General features: G+C 48.1%; 8 protein-coding genes across 8 annotated transcripts; 4 read left to right on the forward strand and 4 right to left on the reverse strand.

The window, feature by feature from the left end:
• Positions 1–635: 635 nt before the first annotated feature.
• On the forward strand, positions 636–1,602 carry PEX2_006560 (SDR family oxidoreductase; the record flags this gene model as incomplete). Its single annotated transcript, XM_016737933.1, has 3 exons — positions 636–666; positions 736–1,191; positions 1,253–1,602. 3 exons carry the CDS (start codon positions 636–638, stop codon positions 1,600–1,602), a joined length of 837 nt encoding a protein of 278 aa, XP_016594505.1.
• Positions 1,603–1,707: 105 nt separating this feature from the next.
• On the reverse strand, positions 1,708–4,301 carry PEX2_006570 (RTA-like protein; the record flags this gene model as incomplete). Its single annotated transcript, XM_016737934.1, has 4 exons — positions 1,708–2,914; positions 3,018–3,127; positions 3,483–4,096; positions 4,151–4,301. 4 exons carry the CDS (start codon positions 4,299–4,301, stop codon positions 1,708–1,710), a joined length of 2,082 nt encoding a protein of 693 aa, XP_016594506.1.
• A 646-nt stretch (positions 4,302–4,947) lies between these two features.
• PEX2_006580 (uncharacterized protein) lies at positions 4,948–6,437 on the reverse strand (the record flags this gene model as incomplete). The annotated part of the gene is made up of 4 exons (XM_016737935.1): positions 4,948–5,478; positions 5,549–5,904; positions 5,959–6,232; positions 6,282–6,437. 4 exons carry the CDS (start codon positions 6,435–6,437, stop codon positions 4,948–4,950), a joined length of 1,317 nt encoding a protein of 438 aa, XP_016594507.1.
• A 1,626-nt stretch (positions 6,438–8,063) lies between these two features.
• Positions 8,064–9,466, forward strand: PEX2_006590 (Male sterility, NAD-binding; the record flags this gene model as incomplete). The annotated part of the gene is made up of 2 exons (XM_016737936.1): positions 8,064–8,200; positions 8,257–9,466. The coding sequence occupies 2 exons, from the start codon at positions 8,064–8,066 to the stop codon at positions 9,464–9,466; spliced, it is 1,347 nt and encodes a 448-aa protein (XP_016594508.1).
• A 1,159-nt stretch (positions 9,467–10,625) lies between these two features.
• On the forward strand, positions 10,626–11,879 carry PEX2_006600 (uncharacterized protein; the record flags this gene model as incomplete). Its single annotated transcript, XM_016737937.1, has 4 exons — positions 10,626–11,094; positions 11,158–11,493; positions 11,558–11,670; positions 11,727–11,879. The coding sequence occupies 4 exons, from the start codon at positions 10,626–10,628 to the stop codon at positions 11,877–11,879; spliced, it is 1,071 nt and encodes a 356-aa protein (XP_016594509.1).
• Positions 11,880–12,356: 477 nt separating this feature from the next.
• PEX2_006610 (putative PP-loop ATPase superfamily protein) lies at positions 12,357–13,598 on the forward strand (the record flags this gene model as incomplete). The annotated part of the gene is made up of 1 exon (XM_016737938.1): positions 12,357–13,598. The coding sequence occupies one exon, from the start codon at positions 12,357–12,359 to the stop codon at positions 13,596–13,598; it is 1,242 nt and encodes a 413-aa protein (XP_016594510.1).
• Positions 13,599–14,243: 645 nt separating this feature from the next.
• On the reverse strand, positions 14,244–14,621 carry PEX2_006620 (LYR motif-containing protein; the record flags this gene model as incomplete). Its single annotated transcript, XM_016737939.1, has 1 exon — positions 14,244–14,621. One exon carries the CDS (start codon positions 14,619–14,621, stop codon positions 14,244–14,246), a length of 378 nt encoding a protein of 125 aa, XP_016594511.1.
• A 694-nt stretch (positions 14,622–15,315) lies between these two features.
• PEX2_006630 (putative Ras guanyl-nucleotide exchange factor RasGEF) lies at positions 15,316–18,494 on the reverse strand (the record flags this gene model as incomplete). Its single annotated transcript, XM_016737940.1, has 6 exons — positions 15,316–15,396; positions 15,448–15,876; positions 15,938–17,427; positions 17,616–17,810; positions 17,877–18,201; positions 18,297–18,494. 6 exons carry the CDS (start codon positions 18,492–18,494, stop codon positions 15,316–15,318), a joined length of 2,718 nt encoding a protein of 905 aa, XP_016594512.1.
• Between the last annotated feature and the right edge of the window lie 979 nt (positions 18,495–19,473).

The raw sequence follows: 19,473 nt of genomic DNA on the forward strand, positions 1-19,473 counted from the left end.
TTGCCGTGTCAATCCACCAGCAAGAATCCCAAAACAGTCACTGTCTGACTTTCTTCCAAGGTCAAGGTTGCTATCCACACTGCGAGCAAGGCACACATCCACAACACACGGACCATTCGACCACTACCCAAATTCCCCGCGACAACATCCACCTGAACCGCACATCATGCATTTGCAGCTGCCTAGATCCTCATTCCGACCTGCAGCTTTGTGGATTTCCACACGGCTGACGGCATTGTCAACGTTTCAGAGCCGCATCTTCTCGTTTCCAGGGTTTCATTTTTCCTTGACTCGGGGAGATCCACATCCTGTCCCCAACCCTTTCCTGGTACCCAACCATGTCGCATAATTGGACATCAAGGCAATGTTTTGCTCCTTCCAACTCCACTGTGGACCTACCATGAACCTTGGAAGTGCATCGATCTCCTTCCGGCCCAATTGTTGAATCCGATAGCGAATCGGACTGGGCATGGACCCTTCCCACCAAAGAAAAGCGATGCTTGGGATGCATACCATCGACGATTAGCGTCAAGCCACACGATCGATCAAAGAAATGCCTCCCCCACCAAAATATTTCATCCGAGTTCTTTCACTGAAATATCACCACACCATTCGACCGCAAACTCTACGTGAATATGGCCAAGGTCGCTCTCATCACCGGTGGCAGTATGATCCCTTTTCACAACCCTCGCACGGATGGTCGATCATTCATTAACCAAACTTTAAAATAAACAGCCAGTGGAATCGGGCTTGCAGTTGCCAAGGACCTGATCCAGACCGGCAGCTGGCAGGTCAACATTATCGGCAGCAACGATGAGCGAGGCCAAGAAGCAGCAGCTTCCCTCCCCGATGTCACATTCTACCAAGCCGACGTGCGAGATTACCAACAACTAGCAACTGTATTTGACCAGATCTTCAATGCGACTGGCCGATTGGACTTTGTTTTCGCGAACGCCGGAAAAGCAGACTACACCGATTTCTTCGCTGAATCCGAGACCGGCATCCCGCCCGAACCAAGTTCCGAAGTTGTCGATATCAATTTGAATGGCGTTCTATATACCAGTTACCTTGCGATGCACTATTTCCGTCGCTCGCCGGAGTCAACGAAAGGGCATAGAAATTTGATACTCACGTCGAGTATCGGGGGGCTATATCCCTGCATGTTAACCCCGGTATACTCCGGTACTAAACGTGGGTTTAGAATATACAAATTAAACAACTCTCCTACAAGGCATAGCTAACAAATTTTCAGATGCGCTTATTGGCTTCACTCGTTCTGTCGGAGAGCGACTTTGGGAAGAGGGAGTCCGGGTTAACGCTTTGTGCCCTGGGGTAGTGGAAACGCCCCTCTTAGCCGCTGAGAAGTTTTACACGATCTTCCCGCGCGAAATATTTATCCCTATGGACGTCGTAAGTGGTGTAGTATCACAACTACTGTCTGGGGAGGATATGGTAGACGCCAAAGGGATGCGCGTCGCTGGTGATGAGATGCATTCCCGGGCTGTTCACGTTTCAGGAAAGAGCTTCCTTTTTATTGAAAAGCCCGACATTTATGATGAGCAGACTCGGATAACTTGGGCTGCAATGATGGGGCATAAATAAGTCTGTGTGGGTTTCATTACGCTAGTTTGACTACTTTATGGCCAAATGTTAGAACAATACAATTTCTAGACTAGACCATTGTATGTCCGTCCATGTGGAAGGCGTCTAGCGCACATAATCACCTATATCAAACCAATAGATCTGATCCCCGCCATCCCTCGCATCCCATACCGCGGACAAGGAGCGCCTAACTTGAAGCTGCGATTGCCTGGAAAAGGTCACGACTTTATGGATCTTGTCAACGACTGCTGCTCGTGCTTCAGTCCGGGTGATTTCAAAGCACGCAACCGTGTAGGGGAGTGCTGTGCATGGTATTGAACGCCCTGTCGATTGCAAAGCCATATCAATCTCCGCAGTAATAGCGTTGGACAACTGCAATGCTTCCTTGTCACGTTTCCCATAGGGATGGCGTAGACGATGTGCAATAAGCAAAGCCGCAAGACGGAGGATCTTGGCCTGAGCGAACATTCCAACAACCTCAGACTCAGTAAATTTTTCAACAAAGTCCGGTGGAGGCGAGAGTTTCCATTGCTCCAGAGAATCCTGAATCATATCCAATCGTTCACCCGTCCCAATATCCATTCCCCCACCAGTAATTTTCATCAAATGACCAACCTCGCAGAGATCATATAAATGAGCAAAAAGCGACGAGCTAAGCCCAAGATACCGATCAACAACATCGCAACGATCACGTTCCCCGATGCGGATAGTCGGCACCTCAGACCGAACCAGACATTCAAAAGTCTCCGTACTAACCAAACACATCAACATATCCATAACACCATGATCCATCGCTAAAAGAGTCCGATAAACCGGCTTAACAAGCGCCAGCGTATAATGCGATATAAGAAGCGGCTGTCCATCGACAACATGCATAGCGAAGGTCACTATAGCCACGCCGAGCACGAGTGCAGTAACCAGATCCTGTTTCTCGGATATCTGCAAGGACCGCAGTCCCGAAACAGCGAGCGCAGCTCGTCGGTGCCCCACTTCGACGCTTGTCTTTGTGTATTGCGCATATTGGTCACCGAGTAGTACTGCGGCACAGGCGACTGTGGCGTCTTTTAATATAGATGTGGGGGCGGGTCGGAGAAGGTTCTGCACGAAGAAACGGTGGTGCGACTCGTGGAAGCTCGGTCCAATTAGGAATTTGTCTAGTGGGGATGGTGCGACGATGTCTTTCATAAGATTTAGGAAGTGTCTTTCCCACTGGTCTAATTCGGGGAATAGGGCTGGGTTGCTGGATAAGCCTTTGTCGAAGGGGAGGTAGAAATCGGGATAGGGGGTGTTGTTTTGGGTGACTGAGCTGAAACTAGAGGTTGGAAGATTATAGGATAGTTTTCTTGAAATGCGAGGTTTTCGTCCGAGTTTCGCGAGATTTCGCGTCGTTTGACAGGTTTGATTTAATCGGTCACATCGCTCGCATGACGCTGTAGCACTCGGTCGTCGGCATTTTTCTTTCAGTGTGTGACATTGGTCGCAGGCTCGTTTTGGTGCGGGTGAGGACATCTCGGTTGGGTTTGAGCTGTTCAGTTCAGCGAATACGGTTGAAGGTATACCAATCTTAAGGCAAACTAATCTCAGGCATCAGTGTTATGAGATTATGAGGAGGGATCCTCATATCTCCCCCATACAAGGATAAATGTACGGAGGACCCCTAATAAACCCCAGATGATAAGGTCGGGTGGACTTGACTATTCCGCACAAGCGCCATCTTTTGCGGGGATCTCCCTGCAACACCATAGATTGCCGCTTTGGCGCGTGATCGCTGTATGTTGTAGATTCCTATCTATCTCTATCTGCTTTCACAAAACTCATGTTCAACATTCATAACTCTGCAATGCCTGATGCACATTTTTAAACTCGACCTCCTTGCAAACCCCCGGCAGGTAAAAGATCCCCCACGCCAAGAGAATAATCGCCGTCTGATAAAAGTCAAATGCATAACTGGGCCATTCATTGACCGTCATCATTCCATCGGGTCCCATCCCAAGCATTGTCAATCGCACCATATTGCGCCCCATAGCAACAATCGAAATCGCAAGACCAAACAACTGATTATACCGTTTCCAGTGAGGCATCATGAGCTGGGTGTTGGCGGATGAAGATCGTCCAAATCGAATACTCCAGAGGATATTCTCCGCCAAAGTGAACATCCAAAATATCATCTGGCATACATAGCTCGCCGTGAGGATCTTAGTTGCAGACCCAAGGAGTGTGATATTGTGGGTCAGAGCAACGATCACGGCACCGATGCTCTGGAGCAAAAGAAGGGTGATGTTGACAGAAAGGTAGATAGGGAGTCGAAGTTTAGCAGGAAGGAGACCCAGGTTTTCGGTCCTCAAACAGCGCATCATTTTCACTTGAGTGAGATTGACGGTCACCATGCATAGGGTTGGTCCGAGGAGAAGAAACACATATTGAGCGCCAAAGGCTCCAAAGTCATGAGCATTCGATGAGGAGAACACTCGCGCTCCAAGTCCCATTGCTTGAACTATTAATATGTCAGTGGGAAGATAGTTTAACATCGGACTCAGTTGTTCCTTACCCAGGGCTCCTATCAACATATAACTACCATCCCATGCCAGGGAGCGAAACAGACGGAGCGCATGGGCTGCAAAGAGAGCGCAGTATATACCAACACCAATCACCGCGGGAATCAAACTTGGTGTATAGGCATAGTAGTCGGTTGAAGACATGCTGTTCGAAAGAATGTATAAAAAATCAAAGGCGGATTTTGCTCTTGTAAATGTGAGTGAATGGTAATGAGATTAAGCATTGTAAAATCCAGATCCCCCATAGCATTTATAGCAGAACCATATTTAGGAGTCCGCGAAGGCAGTCTCGATACACAATAATCGGCCACTAATTTAATGCAGATCAGTTGCCAAGAAGTATCCACTGCAGAACCTTTATGGCAGCCTATTGACCCTTGGAATATCTTATTTCTACAACATACATCTTAATTTTCAGGCAGGGCAATTGTGTGAAACCTCGGGTCGGGTTCGGTTTCGGATTCGGGTTCGGAAATGTTAATCTACCTTATTTTCTATTTTTCGCCCCGTTGCCCAAGGCAGAAACAATTTAGATGAAATTGATTTGTGCTTAATTTTGATGGCGCCTTATCAAGCTATGCATTCTACGAGAAGGAAGGTGGGGACACCACCGAACATGTTAGTTAGGTCTTGGATTAGCAACCCACTTTAACCTTCTTTTTCAACAATTGCAGATCAGCCAGTCAAACGTGGGATTACCCCCTCTTTCTAATTAAAGGTATATTTAATAATACAATGATCAATGCACGTTCCAGCCGTCTAAGAAAATTAAAAAAATTAGAAATCAACCTCAACAGTCCAGATCATCTGCCATACGCCTCCAAACACCTTCAGGCAGTCTTCCATGAACCCAATAACCACCATCCTCCCCATCTGGGCTCTGCGCTTTCCACGTCACCAACAAATCATCCAAGCGAGCTTTGGTCTCGCGCAGAAGTCCGCAGTAGTCAACACTGCCCTGTACAAATAGCGGAGTTTCACCTTGGACATCGAGATCATATAACGGCAGGCTTTTCCAAGAAGCGATGCGCGGTTGAGCCGCTCGGCTGCCGTATGATTTTGGAACCATGGGGCTCTTCTTTAGGCTCTTGTGCTGATTGACGATCTCCCCGATGCATTCTGGTTGCTGGCCCTCGTGAACCGCCCGTCGGATGTGCGTTGCGAGTCGAACCAATGAAGGAGTGTTATATTCGCTTGATGGTATTGGATCTGGCAGGGGCATCATGTACCAGGGGTTGTACAGGTTTGCCTCGGACTGCAGTTGTTTTGAGATATCGATGACTAGGCCGAACCTGTGGGCAGTAGGTGGATGCAAAGCAGCCTGTGCAAGGTACGGTGTCAGTCAACTTGTTCAATTTCAGGTTAACTGACTGCAATGTGGGGTTACTAACACTGTAGATAAAAGCTAACACGAGATCATGCTCAGTCACTTTAGCCTTTATACTTTCGGCCTCTTTCAGCCAGTTCTGGATTTGTCCTCGGGGGATAAACAAGGTCTTGCTGACCCGTCTCGCAGAAGGATAGCATATATCCCGCCCGATCTGTTTCCCGAGAGCCCCGATTCCGGCTACCCAGGTCCGACGCATCGAATGTTTGTGCAGGTCTGCGATCTGATGATACTGAATCTTCTCAATGCATTTTTCCAGCACTTCTGACTTCAGGAACAAGGGTGGTCGGCCATGGAGGGTGTGGGTAATTCGCTCCCCCCTAAGCAGGCTGCAATAAGCCTGAACTATTTGATGGGCGCCTATAGTCACGTTGTCAGTGCTACTGGTTTGTTGCTTTCTGGGACGTCAATTACCATTTGCATCGCAAAGGGGCTGCAGAAACTTGAACCCTATTATGCAGGCATCGAGCAAGAATACTGTTCGTATGGAGAAGACTCGCTGCTTCCATGCGTGCGAGATTCCATACCCGAAGTTTAATACCTCATCGAGTCCCTCGGAGTCAATCAGTTGTGGTGAGTCCGGTTCAGAGGAAATGTCGAAAATCTCGCTCAGTTCTTGTTTAAGAGTTCTTCCTTCCCATACCTCGGCCAGGTCACCGGGGTCTTTTGGGTCCAAGAATTTTGTTTTCTGTTCAAAATCAGTCTTTGCACAACGGTTGATTTTACTGAATACCTACCAACGGGTCCATTCGCAGGTTAAGTACAGGCCATTGTGAGACGAGGGTATCGGCGGCGAATTGAAAGTCAAGCGGGCTTGGATTAGTTCTCACGACGACCGACAAAGTGAACTCGAGAGGTCGGCCATAGCCCATATCGAGTGGGCCTGGTTTCATGTTGAAAGCAATGAGTGGTGATTAAAAAGAACTCTATAAAATATAGCAAAATAGCGCAGGATGCAAAACTGCGCTTTATGGAATCTACCTGGAAGGATATATTAATAATAAAACAAGACAGGATCAAGACCGTTAGAAAAATAAACATGTTGTTATCTGTATGTTATCCCAACTTTGACGTCCCTCCCCACATAATTGCCGTCTGGAATGCACGCCTTGTAGATCTCCTCGAATGAGCTTCTGGGCATACATACTCAATTGGAAAATTCCGCACCATGGCAGAGACACCTCTGGAATGTTGTATGATACAGTTGGTTCCACACAGGCCTACTTGTCGCTCATAATTGCCCAAAATCAGTAGCTGTCTCATTAAAGGAAATTGGAAATGCGCTGAGAGGTAGTTCTGCACCAATCGCATGCTATTAGTCGATGTTTGTGGAAATATCAATTCCTTTCCTTCCCTATTTGACTAAAAGCCACAAATTCCAGCTTAATCCAATGTTAAGTATGATGTTGAACTGTTATCCTTATTATAGATAACCAATTGTTGATAGAAGACATACCCACGAGCAATTCCCGTACAAAGACATTTCAGGACAGAAATTGTCAGTATTCAGCACACATGATCATCATTTGAGCTCTTATTAAGGTCAATAGTGGGAATTGAGATATATTTAATGATCTTTTCTGGACTCAACGGCTTGTTGAGCGAGCGCCTTTCACGGAGGCACCCGGGAAAAGTGTTGACCGCGGAATGTCTAATTTGACCGATTATAAGCAGCCCGACCTAGGTTTGATTGTAGTCCAGAACGAGTACTTGATTTCACCCTACGGTTGAACATTTACATTGTGATTTGGTAGGAAAGTGCTAGTCTCAAATTGGATAGCAGGAAGCCTAAACTTGAATTGGTATTAAGGAGAGCAATGCTATCCAGGAAGCAGATGTGATCGAGATCCGTTCGGCATGACCTTGATCCGTTCAGCTTGACGAATAAAATCCAATATCTGGGATGGTTTAATCCATCTTCAATCTATAGGCACATGGGAATTCAAGTTGCTACGTCGTCTCGTTAGCTAGGGAGGGCATGAAGCGGTGTGCATTAACTTGCATGCAAACTTGAATATCACCCCCTTCGTCATTAATTATGATGTATTAAGCGAGGTTGGTCCATTAGTGTTTCGATAGTTGAGATATAATGTTCGACATATTAATCACTGTATTATTTTGGCCTATCAACATGGCAACACCTGCACTACCTTTCCCACACCAACCAATATCAACTTGAAAAATACATTACGATCATTTATTCTCTGTCTATACGGAGTAAATTCAACTTCGCTATTCTTTAAACAATCTAAATGGCTGGTCCGTGGGTTCTCTCCTAGTGTGATAGATCAACTGCATCCGCCTCTTAGCTGCAGATCTGCATGCGCCCGAACTCGGATTTCATTGTCATCATCGAAGTTCCAGCCACAAGATCCAATAGATAAATATTTTAACCTGCTTATATCTGACCTGAAGGCTCCTGTGTGTGAGTTTGCAGTATTATATATGCCCTTTCATTCTGTATGTTTTTGTTTTACACACCAAGGCGGAGATTGGAGATTCAAAGCGCATGATCCATCATGATATGGGACTATTATAATGGCAAGACGCTGTTCATTACCGGGGGTACAGGCTTCATCGGAACTGCGCTTCTATGCCGACTTTTAAGTCAGTCATCTCCGAAACGAGTATATGTGCTATGTCGGGGTGGCTCCGAGTAAGTGACCAAAATATATAACGGTCAAAACAACACTTACTGACTTGAATGACTAGTAAAGCAAACGCAAAATGGTCCGATATGCTTCCTCCCTCAGCCGCACAAATCCTCACCCAAAACGAGCGGATCACTATCCTTGACGGCGAAATGGGAAATACCGCGACGATGAATTTATCAGAAGAGACACTACAGATGCTGAAACAGACAGTACACATTGTGTTCCACGCCGCATCATCAGCCCAACTACACAATTCCCTACGAGAGTTAGCATATACTGTGCTAGCACCGAGCATATGTCTCACACAGTATGCCCTAAAATTTCCGAACCTCGAGCGCTTCGTATTTTTCTCAACTGCATATGCCAACGCCCATCTATGGAAAGCCCAGGAATCGCCCGACGCATCAGTCGACGAGAGAATATATCCCCTTGGCAGGGAGGAGGAAGACTATTACAAAATCGCACTCGAAGCATGGAGCGCAGTACAGAAAACTGGCTCGTCTGACGAATACAACGCCCACGATTTCCCATGGCCATACGCATACGCCAAACATCTCGCCGAGCGATTAGTCCTGCAAAAAGCAGCCGAGCGCAACAAAATGGACAAAGTCCTAATCATCAGGCCGTCTGTCCTCGGACCAGCCGATAAATTCCCATACCCCGGTTTCGCGACCTTACACGGAGCCCCCTTGACAGCCTGTGCAGCGGCGTACATGTTACATGCAGGTCGGCGAATCAAGCTCTCAACGCGATGTGAAAATCCAAATCAAGAATCCACGATCGATGAGGTTCCGGTTGATGTTGTGGTCGATCGAGCATTGGTCCATGTGGCGCTGGGAACGAGTGGATGTGTTCATGCAGTTAGTGGGGAGCAGGGCCGGTTATCGACTGAGGAATTGTGGCGTGCGTTTAAAAAGGAGAGACGGCTGCCATGGAATGCGAAGCCGTCGTGGACTTCTGATGACTGGAATTCTCCGAATATCCATCATATGGCTCGGCGGCTCAAGATTATTGGTACTTCTTTTGCATTCTCACAGGAACGGACTGTTAGGGCTGCTGAGAAGCTAGGCGCTGAGGAGAAGGAGAATCTTCAGTTGTTTGCTGATCGGTCAAAGCCGTACTCTCTGCATTTGAGACGACATCATATTTATCATCAAGCCGTCGAGGTGGCTAAGAAGAAGAGGTGGCCTTTGTGCTCTGCTAGGCTGCTTTGTCGGAAAGGAAAGCCTGTGGCTCACCTAGATAAGAATGGAAATAGAAAGGCATGAATGCGACGATCCCGGGAGAGTTCTCGAATCGCGTGATGCTTTCGGTGGAAAAGGTTCAAGTAAGAGCAGTGACCTACAAAGTATAAGATAGTTATATTGAGATCGTATTCTAACCATTGATTATTATGTATAGGTCCAAGTGGTGCCAGCCCCTAAACCACTAAGGTCTACACGAAGCACGAAGTCTATCAATCTCTAGCCTATCACACTTGATGGAAAGAATTAGGTGAAGTTAGAGGACCATGAGGCCTAGCTAGTAGTATCTAGAACTTTGAAATACCTTAAACCTCCGTTTATTTGCTATCTCTTAGCCTAGCCTACTTACTAAGAAGTACTTCCTACTAACCGACCCGTGAACTTTTTATACAAAAGAATACGGACCCTCGTAAGCGAGGGCTAGTTAGCGGCTAAATATATAAAAAGTTTTAGTCTATTCACCCTTCTATTAACCTAGGATTGTGAAGCTAATTTATAGCGGTGAAGTCCTCCTACGCTAGTATAGATATAGTATTCAAGCGATTCGCTATATCACTAAAACCGGTTTACGACTACCGGCGCTATTAATAACACTCCCATACCCTGGTTTAGATATAGACGGTGATATGGGAAGTACTTCTTGATGGATCATAGACGGTGATAACTATAGGATACTTCCTGGTCTATGCAGTGCGCGCTAATCATTTACAAGTAACCAACTACCACCTATGAAGATTGAGGTATATTTAGTGCAAATGAAAAGGTTACCACCGTAGTTTGAGGATGACATAATTGTAATTTGACGACTCAACTAAGATTGGCAGTAAGAGAGAGAGAGAGAGAGAGAAAAGTAAGAGAAAAGTAAGAGAAAAGTAAGAGAGAGAATGAGGTAAGAGAGAAGTGAGAGAGTATGTATTTAGCTCTTGCCTCTACCATGAATGATGTCCGATCCCGATTAGGGCTAAAAGTACTCTCCGCAAGTCAAACCATTGGAAGCTTCCTGCCTAGTTCTTATCTCCTCTCTTCTTTCATCCACCCCCAAGTCGTCACCTATCTTTGCACTTCATCATACGCTGTCGAAATCATACAAATCATCGAAAGAACATCAGGGCCCTGTCTTCTCCCGACAGAACACGCATTTTCATTACTCAGGGTAATCTCTATATTGAAAGCTTGCGTTCCAATGGACCTCTCCCATATGATGACTGCTCACCTGGCGACTGCCACTGAAGACGAGAAGCTTCGGTCGTTATGCGATGAGCAAAACAAAGTTGGAATGCAAAACTGCCTTTCCTCAGAAACCCCACTAGGCAGATCTTCCGAGCCTTCTAGCCCCGGCCCACTCACTATCACAAATGTCGAAGAGCTCTGTAAACGTCTAGAAAAGCACAAGAAGGAACTGGTGGACCTGGTAGAGGGCCTGATACAACACACCGAGAAGGGAGACAAAGAAGGAACTTGGAAGTTTGCTCTCGCTGCAGTGAAGGAACTGCAATTACTACCTCGAGCCAACCAACCTATTGACAGCCTCCCAATCGGTAAAATGACGTACGAAGATGTTGAAAAGTACTTCGGTCTTGAGCCGCAACGACCTCTCAGAGGTACTTCCTGGGAAGGGCCCCTTCCACATATCCAGCTTCCGCAGTGTGCCTGTGAGTTAGTTTCTCCCTAGTGACTACCATTATTCTCCACAACTAGGTACTGACCACTATTAGACCAAATGCTTGAGATATTCGATAAATTCGCTCGTCGATCTGTGAAGAACGAGGCCATGATCCGCTGTCGCCTGAATAACATTCTGTTCGCTGTTCTTGACAGCGTCATGACATCGGCTCCAGATGACACCCACCCACTTAATTTACAGACCGAAACTCACCTTGTATCACGCCCATTCCAAGTTGGAGGCAAGTACTGTCAAGCGCAGGGCCAGTGCGATTATACCGTGTGGTACGGCGAGGAAGTCCGTGAACAAGCGATCAACCTGGTGATTGTGGAAACAAAACGTCCTGGACACGTGAGCCTAGGGGAAGGACAAGCACTTGGTTATATGGGTAAGCGCCTAACGCCTCGAAATCACCTTGAAAAGTACTGTCTGACCAAGCTTCCAATGACTAGCTGTTGTTCACCAAGAACGAAAATTGAGCAAGCGAGCACGGAACGCGACTGTGTATGGAGTGGCCACCGATGGAAAAACATTTTACTTCTTGTGTATCAATGATGAAAGCAAGGTATGGCAAAAGTTCCCTCTTTTTCACCTATATGCAACTGGCTAATTTAATCAAAGTGGGATCGGATTGTGCTTGACACAGCACAACTTGATGCAGTCGTCGACCTGTTAGCATTTATTATGAAGGAGGCCATGACGATCTCACCCTTTACTTCCCGCCACACTTCCAAGAATGCCTCCATGGAAGATGATCCTTTAGTTCTGAGCTGAACGGTTTTTCCTCTGGCCCAAGCCGCCCAACTATGGCTTGGTAAACTTTCTCTGCGGTTTCCGGAATTGCTGTATTGCTAGATGAACATTGGTTCTGCTATCTATATCATTAGCCCCTGATAATTTTGAATGAAACCGAACTTTTTCCTTGCTGCTGAAAGCTTGCTTCCCTATCAAACCAAACTCGCTACACAGAGAAAAAGAAGAAATTCCGTAGGTTGGTTAGTGGTGTGTAGGAAGATTGAAGAGAAGAGAATAGAAAAGGAAGAGGGGTAGTAGCAAAAGTACTATCCGGGACCATTACTGGTTGTTTTATCTAAAAATCAGATATAAAAATATAACATTGAGACAGAAATTTTGGGATCGATAATCCGTTGATATAGATCTAACCTGGCCCAGCGCACGGACCACCCGATCGACCGCGGGGGAAAAAGAAATTCTTCTCCGCCACCAAGTCACAGGCCTAACCAACTCATCATGGCACCGACGGTGTGTTTCGACTGCAAAGAGGCGCGAGCCGTCATCATCCGACCTAAGAACAGGCGCAAACTCTGCCGTGCCTGTTTCATCAAAGTTTTCGAGACCGAAGTACACGAAACCATTATCGGCACCCACCTCTTCTTCCCCGGCGAGCGAGTAGCGATCGGAGCCAGCGGCGGCAAAGACAGCACAGTACTCGCAGCGGTACTGAAAACCCTCAACGAGCGATATAACTACGGACTGGATCTATGTCTTCTGTCGATCGACGAGGGTATCCGCGGTTATCGTGATGATAGTCTCGAGACTGTGAAGCGCAACGCAGTGCAATACGACATGCCACTTGATATCTTGGGATATAGCGAGCTATATGGCTGGACGATGGACCAGGTCGTGGAACAAGTGGGCAAGAAGGGTAACTGCACATACTGCGGTGTGTTCCGTCGGCAGGCGCTCGATCGAGGCGCTGCCCGCTTGGGCATCAAGCACGTTGTCACGGGCCACAATGCAGACGATGTTGCGGAGACCGTTATGATGAATCTCCTGCGTGGTGATCTGCCCCGTCTGTCGCGTGGCACTAGTATCATTACTAGCTCCGACGCTTCGGATATCAAGCGCAGCAAGCCTCTCAAGTACGCTTACGAAAAGGAGATCGTTCTTTACGCCCACCACCGTCAGCTCGACTACTTCACCACCGAATGTATTTACTCGCCTGAGGCATTCCGCGGTAGTGCCCGCACCCTCATCAAGGATCTTGAGAAGATTCGTCCCAGTTCGATCCTCGATATTGTCAAGAGTGGCGAGGACATGGCCGCGCTTGTGCCGGTGGAAGTGCGTGGCGCCGGCCAATCCAAGCAGGGTGGTGCGGAGGAGGAATCAGCTGGTGGTTGTGGGAGTCAAAATGGCCGAACCAGCGGAGGAGAAATGGCTGCAATGGAGAAGCAGCTCACTGAGAACGACGCGGCTGAGTCGCTCGAGACTGAAATCAAGCTTCCTACTGGTGGACGCGTGAAGCCGAATCGCGGCCCGACGGGTAAGGCTGTCAAGGCGCAGACTATCAAACACTGCGAGCGCTGTAACTACATTTCCAGTCAGCGGATTTGCAAAGCGTGCACGCTGCTAGATGGTCTCAACCGCAACCGACCCAAGACTGCGATCGAGGTTGGGGTTGGCATGGAAGATGAAGAAAGCAGTTCAACTTTGATGAGACAGATGGAGCGCGCCCAGCTTAGTGCTACCTGAAGAGTCAATCTGGGAAGCACGTCTATTCAAAAGCCCAACCCTCAGCACCAGCGTCCTCGGGGTTCTGGGCATCTCCATCATGGCCCTTTTGCTAGGCCATCGCCTCTGCAACACAATCACACCCAGTGTCAACATCAGGTGTCCATTCTCGGTGCCCCAAACACTGTGCGGCAACCCACGTGGTTCGCAATGAACAAATTTTCAGATCCAGGAGGATCTCAATATCAGATACCCCAAGTTACGGCTAAAACATCATTCCATTGCATCTTCATCCAGAGTCAATGCATAGCATACAGAGAGTTTCAAAAAATGAACAAGTTCACGCTACTTAACTGTTCTCTATTTTATTTTATACATAAAAACCCGTAGTATACAAACCCCAAAATTCAACAATAACAACGCCATTCCATGGAATATATGCATCCCAGCAAAATCACATTATCTGCACAGACAACTTTCAACCAAGCCTAGCGCAATCCGCCTTTTCCGTAGAATCAGAATGCGGATCGTCCATCACTTGCGTCCACTGACAGAACAAGACGAACCATGCAAAGCCAAGTAACGAGCAGAACAATATCAACAATCCTGCTCTGCTCAGCTAATCCACACCAGCTTGGAACATCGCAATCCCTCCAACGAACCCAACTACTCCTTCTCAGGAACATGCAACTCAGGCAAATCAAACCCAACCCGTCTAGCCGTAAGACGAATCTTCTCCTCCTCATCCATACTCATACCAGGGTTATAGCGCTCGAGGAGCTCAGAGTAGACGCGCTGGGCGCGGGCATATTGAGCGAATTGATCTGCTTCTTGGACGCGGAGGGTGCGTTGTTCATCTGTTTTTGGGATTGAGAATGGGAGGGTGTTGGATTGCGATTCTGATTGAAATGCAGATGTGGCCGGTGTTGAGCGGAAGACTGCGCGTAGCTGTTGGTGGAGTGGGGAGGGTGTGGTGAAGGAGCGGCGTGGAAGTTCGCGGAGGAGGGCGCGATAGGTTGTGCGCGCTTGATTTGTTGCAGACATTTTGAGTGTGTGTGTAATGCACGGGGGTTTGGTTTGTTTTATCAGGTTGATTGGGTTGGTTTTTAGGCCCTGGTGCACCGGGGATTTGGAGGTGAATTTGTTCTTTGGTGTTGATGCTGCTCGGAGGTTGGGATAGCCGGGTGGATAACGAATTCACGTGATCTGTAATGTATGCGGCGTCCGTTATCTCGTGGTCCTAGTTTCAACGCTGTTTCACATGTTTGTTATGTGACTACGATTCTATTTGGTGAATAGAGGATACAAGGAAATAAATACATAAACAGGTCAATATATACCAGGGTAAGATTCTGCTATATGCAAGACGGTCAATGACCATCACTACCCACACCTCAGCACGCATATGTACAAAATGTCGTAACGGAGCTTTTTTTTAAAGATGCATCACCGTTACAAGCGTCATCTCGACCCCCGCGGGGACCTAGTTCATAACGAAAAGCAGGCAAAAGACAACAACAGTATTTATCAATCATATAGGGGCGTAGCGACATGAGAAAGGAAGAGTAGAGGAGGAAAGAGGGAGGTAGAGGTAGGTAGGGTAGAGAGGATAGGTAGGGAGGCAGAAGTGAAGGTGTTTGACGAGATGATTGTGTGAGAGAGAAGCCTTGATTCGTGTTGAGGTTGAATGAAACCAGTGCCCCAAATTACCAGAGGCGTGGCCGAAGAAGCGACTGGATTAAGAGCGCAACCAGCCAAACTTCCTCCGTCCCTCGGCTCCCGTGGACGGTTCGACGTATAAGCTACGAGCATACAAGTCCTAGACAACGTTAATAGGAAGAACAATGATTCGCGATAACAAAGATCTTACCTCTTCGTCTCCAGAGAGCTTTGAATCCAGGATCAGCCGCTCGACATCGTCGAACTTCTGAGCCTGGGGATGAGGGCTCTTTTGGCTTCGTTGGATGCCGAGAACAACCTCACCCATGACCTCAAATTTCTTCCAGTTGATGCGAGATTTGTTCTCGCCGAGAAATGTCTTGTTGCCTTCTTCGGCGGAGACAAGGTCGCGGCGGTGGAGAGGTAGGAATGGGATTCGCTCTGAGAACGAATTCTCCCAGGCAAGACGGTAGGCAAAGTGGCTTCGTTGGGTGCTCATAAGAATGACCAAACGCATAAATTCTTTTTGAGTTGGGATGGGGATCAGGTCTCGAGTTTGTGTGAGGCGGTGGACAGGGGTGCCGTTGATGGCGGCGATTACGGCACCCAAGGAGTTGTAGTTGTTTTGGCGTCGGAGTTTCTGGGAAGAGGTGTTAGTGACTGCTGACCGACCTAATGGTAGCTGGATTGAGAATACATACCACTGCAATGTTCATGAACTTCTCTAGCGCCTGCGCTCTATGCTTGGGCTTATCGCGCAAAAGGATCAGGCTGGCTACGAAGAAAGCCAGATGATTGAATTGCTTGATCATCCGATTAACGTTTGTCAAGCTCTTGACCTTATCCTTGTCGACGCCCGAGAGGCTGACATGACGCACAAGATCACGCGGCCGGAACGAGTTGTACATGATCCAGTCAACCCGCGTCAGTTCTCGTGCGAACTCCTCTTCTGGGGTCTCCATGAAGATCCGCCACTGGAGTTTGCCAAGTGAAGTCTTATGAGTTAGTTCAAGACGCAAAGCCTCTTTTTGGGCTGCATCGAGACTCAACAACGTGAATGACTGGCTGGTAATGCTGTTCGATTTGTCGGGATTCGAGGAGACCGAAAGAGTGCCCGAGAGTCGTGATGTCGAATCATGCGGCCCACTACTGAGATCCAGTGCACTCATACTATAGATGGGGTCTTGTTCTTCTTCGGTGTCGTAAGAGTTAGTGCCAGGGCCAGCACCAGTGAGAACCGCTGCCGGAGAGCTTCGGCCGGAGTTGTCGAAGAATGTCTCAACCAGTTGGGGCTCCTCGGAATCACTGTCACCCCCATATGCCCAGCCAATATCGTCGTCTTCTGCATTCGAATCTAATTGTGACCCGATCTCTTTCGCAGCAAACATGTAGAAATGGCTCTTTTCGAGTATAGCGACAAAGTCAATGATCCGTTTGCGAAGTTTGGGATGAGCGAAATCTCCAGGATAGTCCGAGGCCCATTGAGCCATGACATCGAGCAATCGCAGCTGATCCGCCATGCGGGCCAGTTGATCTTCGTTGCCCATCTCATTTCGCTCGAATCGGCTTATCAAGGCACTTAGGAGACTTGCGGGAGCAGCGAACTTTCGGTACAGGCATAGGAATGTAGAACGGAACTTTTGGTCTTGTTTCGACAGCGGCAGGGAAATCAAACGATCGACTAGCTCATCGAACGATAGGCCCGTCTCGGCGCTTGAGTTGCTCTCGCTGCTTGGCTTTGGCCGCACAACTGCGCTAGGGCTCGGGGGCCGGCTCTGCTCATCATCTCCCTCGTCGTCCATGTTCAAGAAACTGTTGAAAGCGTCCGATCCTCCACTGTGTCGCCAGGCGTTATGCAATCGTTGCTGACGGCTATCGTGATCGGGAGAGTTGAGATCTTGTGCCGACGGTCTGTGGGTATTTAAACGCGCTCCGGATGGCGGAGTTTGCGGTCGCACCGGTTGCGAGTTACTGCGGGCATAACGGTGGGAATTGGACGTGTGCTGCAAGTGGTTTCCATCGGTTTCGAGAGGGCTGTCACCATCCCCGTCGACCCATTGATCTGAGGCTTGTGGACCGCCGGCTGTGAGCACGGCTGAGGGGTTTTCGGAGTTGGCACGGGTATGATGCCAATCGTGGGAAGATTTGACTTCCGGTGAATCAAGAAGGATATTAGAATTATTGGAGAGATCTAATCCAGAAGAGAGGGGTTAGAAGGGGGAAACCAAAAAAAGACGAGTTCTATGGGGAATCACAAGGTAGCGAACGCTCCTACCGCGACCCACCTTGGCCCGCTTCCGCTTGGGGGGGTCAAGGCACACTTCCAACCCGACAATGATTTTGTGTCAAAGAGACCACAGGGGAAAAAAATTTGCTCACCTTCTCGAGTAGAAATCACTGCCCCCAAAACCAACGCTATACACATGCGTTGAGATCGCGGCGAGGAAAACGACGTTCGATAGATCTCATATCGATCATGAATCGCATCCACTTCGTTGTCTTCCAAAGGTTCGGGGTTGACATCGCATTTGCAGGCAACCTGCAAGAAAGGAAGATCCGAGGCAGCCAATGAGTCTAAATTCCGGAAAAAATCAGCCCCCATACAAGGTACCTCCCGGTATAGTTTAGACAAGAGCCTACCAATGAGATTCGTTGTTAAAGAGAGTCGATCCGGCTTTGTGGCATCATGTAGAACCAGAACCCCGTCAATGACTGGCGCAGATTTGTCGCGCCCTGCACGCGGCCAGATAATCTTCTTGTCCTGATCGAATTGAACCTGTGTCAAGTCGACTTCCATCAGATGCACAATATAGACCGATCCGTTCAATGACATTTTCTTCTTGTTCATAGGGGAGACAGGCGGGTTCTTCATATCTAGGGCGCATTTGACAAAGCTGGACTTGCCGGCGTTTTCTTCGCCGGCCACTGCGATGGTCACTTCGGGGAAGCCGCTCTTGGAGGATTCCTATAGAAAGGGGAACAAGGAACCGTCAGTAATCGAAGCTCTCTGTACACCGTAGCCATAAAACGCTTGGGATTCTGGGTCAATTCAATACTTACACCTTCCTGATGACTGAATCGCGTGTGCTTGATTGCGTCGCCTGTAATTGGCGTCCCCTCATCCTCCTCCAGCAATGTTTGTCCGATTTGCGTCCCCGATCCCGTCTTCCGCACCACATCGAGTTTATAAAGGCCCCCGGCCGGGGCTGAAGAAGTTCGACCTCCCATGCCTGGTCGTTGTGAAGCTGTAGCGGTCATTTCTTGAGCTTTGTCGCTGTGAGCTCTCTCTCGGCGAGATTGCTGCGAGATCATGACGGAAGCGGTCGGCAATTCTTGAGGCCACGGAATGGACCGGTGTGACAGCGCTCTGAGGACTGTATAAGTTCAAAGAACTAGCACTGCAGCGCATCCATCATTGGGACAGTTCAAGTTCGGTAGAGCAGCGAAGCAGCCATCCGAGAAGTGTTATCAAAATGACGGCGGAGTTAACTTGAGAACTACCCTAATTAGCCGGAGCTGCGTCGGATATCTTGGTCTTGGCAGTGACGGGGAAGAGAATTGATAAAGCAAACAGATAATATGGACAGATCACAAAGATTAAGGAAGATGAAATTGGGTTGAGATCATCTTTTTTTTTTAATTTTGGGATTCTCGCATTTCATTGGAAGCCTAGGAGATCGTCGTGTCCATGAAAGCGGCTCAGCTGAACTCGACACATGGTAATATCCCAAGGTCTCAAAATGAGTGGCCACTAGAACCGAGGCTGGGTCTAAGATGATCTCGCTTAGTCGACGGGTCTACGACGTCGCGTTATGTTCTAATAAACTGGTATTGCTTGACTATAGCTGCAGGAGCTGTCTTGGCTGCCGCGTCATTCCCTCCCGTTGGAAAAGGGTTGTTTGTCTTTGCATACAAAGTAGCCCTATAGGTCTAACAACATACAGGGCACTGCTAGTCCTGCTCATCTGATTATATCGCGAGATGCTCCATGTGACTAGTCAGAAACATGCAGATTCCGAGTTTTCAGTACTTTAGTACTTTTTCTACCGAAATTTTGGTCTTTGAAGTTCTGGACCATTAGCATATGCTCCGCTTTATTGGGGGCGCTAAAAGCGCCGCTAAATCTGACACTATGTAGGACTTCGGCTGCTGGTCTTGGCTCGCATGCGAACGTTGTACGCTGTATCTGTACTCCGTATGTGGTGCTATATTGCACTCTGTGGGCCCTGAACACCTT

The sequence above is a fragment of the Penicillium expansum genome, assembly GCF_000769745.1.
Source record: "Penicillium expansum strain MD-8 chromosome Unknown contig20, whole genome shotgun sequence".
Classification (NCBI taxonomy): Eukaryota; Fungi; Ascomycota; class Eurotiomycetes; order Eurotiales; family Aspergillaceae; genus Penicillium; species Penicillium expansum.